At 37.3% G+C, this 5,467-nt stretch overlaps 1 protein-coding gene across 1 annotated transcript in view; it reads right to left on the minus strand.

The window, feature by feature from the left end:
- Nucleotides 1-5,467, minus strand: part of lrp8 (low density lipoprotein receptor-related protein 8, apolipoprotein e receptor) — a 183,001-nt gene that overhangs the window by 95,701 nt on the left and 81,833 nt on the right. Inside the window, exon 3 of the mRNA XM_024278627.2 lies at nucleotides 1,440-1,562. Coding sequence (XP_024134395.1) covers nucleotides 1,440-1,562 — 123 coding nt within the window. The remainder of the gene's footprint in view (nucleotides 1-1,439; nucleotides 1,563-5,467) is intronic.

The following is a 5,467-nucleotide window of genomic DNA, read 5'->3' on the forward strand; positions in this document are numbered from 1 at the left end:
AGTAGTAAAAAAAAAAAGGAGGGGAAGGAGTACTGTGCCCTGAGGTACCCCTGAGAAGACGAAAAGTGATCTCTAGAGTTACTTTGTGTTTAAATGAACCCAAATCTGTAAGACATAAGGAATCAAAATATGAATTTAAATTCAAAACACATAAGAAATTGTAAAATGTAGCTGTGGGAACATTTAGAGTGACTGTTTATCCTGCTGATGATCCCTGAGCCTTGAAACCCCCCCCCAACACCCGATGACACTTTTCTTTAGATTAAAAAAAAAAAATGGATTTACACCCATATTCTTTGAGCTGTGCAATATTTTACTGTCCTCCTCGTTTATTTTTTTAGCCTGAAATTGACAAAAACATTAAAATCCACTTAAGACTATGTAACAATTTTCCTCAACTTTTATGGATTCTCCAATAAATCCCTTTAACAATAAACCCAAAGTTTTATGAGTAGATAAAGGGAAGAGAAAGCTCGGGAGTTCATAACTCGTGCAGCTATTTTGTCACCTTGCAGAAATGTCTCATGTCAACTAAGCTGAACCTTTCTTTCTGAAAGCATTTAATAGCCCAATATCAATAAAATGAAAGAATCTCAAATGACTCTTTGTCCATTTTCTTATCGTTTTGCATTTTTGAACTTTTTTTCTGCAATAAAAAGCCACAGATATGCGACATATATCTCACTGTTCTCCGTAAGCTGACAGCGTGACCATTCTTCAACCTGCAATTCATCAAACATCCATCAGTCAAGGTAAGAAACCCATAACCTCTGCAGGGTGCACAGAAGCAGCAGCTCAGAAATGAAAGTATAATGATGAAAGTCTGAAAATACACTTTTTTATTGTAATAAACCAAGCTAAAACAGCTCTGATTCTAATCACTGCAAGTTAAACCTTGTAAACTAGATCGGCTTCATGAAATACACATTTATTCAGACATTTTCTCGTCCTACAAGTCCAACTTTTGATTTACAAGTTGGCATTAATGGAAATGATATGAAGTAATCATGTGAAAGAAGTTGGCACGCTGTTTGCCCCTCTGGCCTGTTTTGCCCAGATCAAACCACGTATGGAGGCCCTCCATCCGACACTTAACACAAGATGTGACTAAAAGTAATTTTCTGAGGCAATGTGCAAGAAATGGAAGGCTGACCCAGGGACTGTGCAAAATGTGACAAACTGAGAATGAGTAACCATGAAGGTGCCTCGTGTTCCCAAGGCTGAGCCAAGCATGCACACGCATGAGGTTCCTGAAGGTGAGGCAGCTGTTACTACCTTACACATGGATACAATAAAAAAAAAACAGCAACTAAATCCTGGAGTGTTTTAGAGATTGTCTAAATTTGGTTCACACTATTTGAACGGTGCCTAGTGTTCAGCTACCACATACTGTCTATGGGTCTGGTTGTGTTTGTTGGTTTGTCCGTGCTGTTACGTACTGCAGATTGCGTCGGCTTCATCTGACCCATCTGCACACTCCGGTTCTCCATCGCAGCGCCACTTTGACGGGAGGCACTGACCATTCTTGCATGTGAAGTCTGTGGAGGCGCAGGTCTTCTTTGCTGTGGAGACAACAGAATTATCATTAAGGATAGGTTCTATATAGGGCTGCCACGATTAGTCAACTAATCGACTATTAAAATAGTCGACGACTCATTTCATAGTCGAAAAGTCGTGACGTTATATTATATGGAGTATTATATGGAGTCAGAGTGTAGAAAAGTTGAAAGTTTTAATGGCATTCAGCTAGCTTTTTGGACTATTGTGGCATTTATTAAGGTTTTTTAGGCTATTTTGGAGCTAAGCTAATATTTCAGCAACATGCTAGCTGTTTTGGCTAACTTAGGTTTTTTCTAAGATTTTTAGGTTGTTTTGGAGGTTAGCTAATATTTCAGCTACATGCTAGCTGTTTTGGCTAATTTAAGTTTTTTTTGTTGTCTTTTAGGCTATTTTGGAGTATAGATAATATTTGAGCTGCATGCTAGCTATTTTGGCTAACTTAAGCTTATTTTAGGCTAATTTCGCATTTACATATTATTTTAGCTGGCTATAAGCTGCAGCGTTTTCAGCTACTAGCTTCAGCAGTTTGAGCAATTAGCTTCAGAGTTATTAACTATTGATTTCCGTGTTATTAGCTATCAATTTCAGCGTTTTTAGCTATCAGCTTCAGCATTTTTAGCTATCAAGGCCAGCGTTTTTAGCAATCAAGTTCAGCGTTTTTAGCTATAAATTTTAGCATTTTCAGCTATCAGTACTAGCATCTTCAGCGGCCAGCTTACGGCATTCCCACTAGCATTATCGCAGGTAATGCCTTATATCTAGTTTTTAGTAAGTTTAAAGCTAATGATGGTTAAGATGTGTGCTTTACATTCAGTTTGCACATGACCCAATAAGTCAACTAATTGGAAAAAATAATCGGTGATTAGTCAACTATTAAAATAATCATTTGTGGCAGCACTAGTTCCATAAGTCTCAGCTTGAAGTTCTTTTTTTTTATAAAAAAACAAAACAAAAAAAAACAAAAAAAAAAAAAACGTTCTCAGTAGTGTTTTAATTGTGACTATAACATTTTTAACCAAAGCCCCACAACCTAAATGTCTTAAAAAGTGATTTTTCATGTTGATCTGAAGCCTCTGTTTTCAAAATCTCTTCTGAGGGGGCGTGGCTTTTGGTGCTGAGCAGCCCCCTGACCCCCCGTCTGATTATGATAGCTCTGTGTCTTGCTAGCGTAAATCTTCACCACTGCTAAATAAAAACATCAAGCACTATCAGATGAGGAAGTGAAGGACCAAACTTAGTCCAAATGCCTGAATCCTTCTCCTTCCAGTTCACCAAAGACTCTTAGCTAATTATCCAATGTTTATTGTTGCTGTGACCAATACATTCACCTGAGCTAAGCACGCTAGTCGGGCCAGATGAGGGTTTAGCGCATGTGCAGCCCATGTGCCACAGTAACGGCGATTTAAAAGGAGAAATACTCGGAAATGCAAAAACAAAATAATTTCTTATTACATTTGTTCTCTTTCATAAGAAAAATGCCACATTCATTTTAAAAACTAATAAAACAGGATTTTCATTGAAGGGAACTTTTAGGGTTGATGGCATTATATTACACCTAGTGCTAAAATAAAAATCCTACATATCGTATTTGATAATTAGGTAAGAAGCTACAAAATTCACCAACTGATAAAAGTTCAAGTTAAGTTGAGGACAAATTCCATGTCTCGCAGCAACGTTTCATTGCAGGTGTTCACAAGAGGAATTCCTGGAGGTGTTTTAAGTGTGGTTTGTCACACAAGACAAGAAGGGGATGGAGGATTTTTGATGTGCCTTCCTTTGATGGTAACTAGTCTTTAAGGCGGATTTTTTTCCCCTTGAGTCTAGCCTTTTTGTTTTTTTAAGTACAGTTTAGTCCAGCAATCCCTCCATTTCCACCTAATTTTCTGATGGAGAGAGAAAAGGTGTACACAAAATTCATAGGAAACCAGGAAACACTTGATGCACCAATACCACATACATACACATAAAGATACGTTTAACTTACTAAGTGTTTGTGCAAAAATGGAGGACATTTGCATGATTTGATGAATGCTGAATCTTAACTTAACCTTCCAGCTTCATTGAGATTTTACAGTCAACGTGGAAACTCCAAATTAAGTGAAATAAAACTACAGGATCTTAAAATATTTGGTGTGGACAGTACTTTGACTGCAGGTACAAACCAAGTGCTTTGGGTATTTTTATAGCATTTTCTCACGATTGAGAACACACATAAAGAAAATAAGAATAAAACTGGACTTCTGAGTATTTCTGTATTCAAATTTTGTGAATCAGGAGCAGACAAAATAGGAAAAAGGTTGTAGCAGTGACAAAACAGCTACGCTAGCAATCCACGGTTCACAGAAAAGATTGTAAACAGATGGATGATGGGAAGTAGGGACAGGCTCACTCTGTGCCAATAGTTCCGCCCACTACTGAGAGGTGAATTTCTAATGAATTACTGCAGAAACTGCCCTAGAAAATGACGCATGAATGACAAAATCACATAAAAAAAAAAAAAAAAAAATTGGGAATGCTTTTAAAATTGATCAGTCAATGTTGTGTCAATGGCTTCTGTGACTATAAATGCTGTCCTTGACTCTTTGACATGAGTCGAGGAGTCATAAAAACAAGATGTAAGCCAGAAAAACACACAGTATAAGAAGACCAACCTTTTTCTATTAAAAAGTGTATTCAAAAACTATAATCACTTCAACTGACAATCAAAAACAACCACAAATCCCAAATCTGAACACTACAGAGGGTTTATTTTGCTTTGAACAAAAGCAGAGGAGACTTAAACTGAATTGTAAAGGTGTGGGCCTTGAATTAAAGGAGAAGCATGTCCCAAAGGATGACAGAGCAGTCCCATCCACAGCCAAAGGTAAATAGAAGGAACGGGGGGAGAGAAGAGAGGCGCATAAATGGAAGACACAAAGGAAAGAGGCTGTCAAGGTGGGGTCTCATGTAATGGCATCAGACTCCACAAAGGAGAACAGAAAGCCTTTTCCATCTGCCAGCATGTTTGCTGAAAGTCTACCTCTAACAGTCTGCCCTCGCTGTTTTCATCTGTCGCCGTACAAAAGAGAGCTGTCGCAGTACACACTTCTCATTTAGCGGAGAAAACTCCGAAGCTCAACAAAACTGACCTGAGAGATCCCAAAATATGCTTTTTATCTGATGCCAAGGGTCATCTTAATTCTCTCCAAAACCAGCTTGTCAAATTCAGACGAGGCCACAAAGTGGTGAGGGTGACAGCTGGCTTATAACATACACTCACAAGGATTAATTAAAATACGCTAGCTGGTATGTTTAAGCCTTTCAATCTCCAGCAAGCATTTTTAAACTGCTGTTTCAGATGAGAGTGAAATAGAAGAAGAGGGCAGCAGGATTCAAGTTGGGCCCATCCTGTTTCGCAGAGATTAAAGCACCAAAAAAATCTTCTCTGTGAGCAAATGCATTTAGTTGACCTTTTAAACAGATAATGGTGAGCCCTCTCACTCTGATAAAAAGCCGTATTAAACAAAAGGCAAGCAAAACAAGGGAGGCAACCAAATCGACTACATTTAAACAAACAAACAACATTATTCTTACCATACAGTCATAAAATATAATTTTTAGAGGTGAAATAATTCATTTATGCTTTAGCCCAAAAGGTAGCATGTAGCTAAAATATTAGCTAAACTCAAAAATAGCCTAAAACTTCAGTAAATTCAAAAATAGTCAAAATGTATTCAAAGTAAAACAAAAACCACTTTCACTTATGAAAATATTTGATACATTTAAGTTATTCTGAGACCTCTAATAACACAAAATAATGTGTATTGGAGACAGAATGCATATTTTTTTTCATGTTAATTGTATTTTTTTCTTTAAATGTCTTTTAAAGGCATTGGTTTGCCTTTAAAAGGCCTGTTTGCCTATACAA

The sequence above is a fragment of the Oryzias melastigma genome, linkage group LG4 (genome assembly GCF_002922805.2).
Source record: "Oryzias melastigma strain HK-1 linkage group LG4, ASM292280v2, whole genome shotgun sequence".
In the NCBI taxonomy this organism is placed as follows: Eukaryota; Metazoa; Chordata; class Actinopteri; order Beloniformes; family Adrianichthyidae; genus Oryzias; species Oryzias melastigma.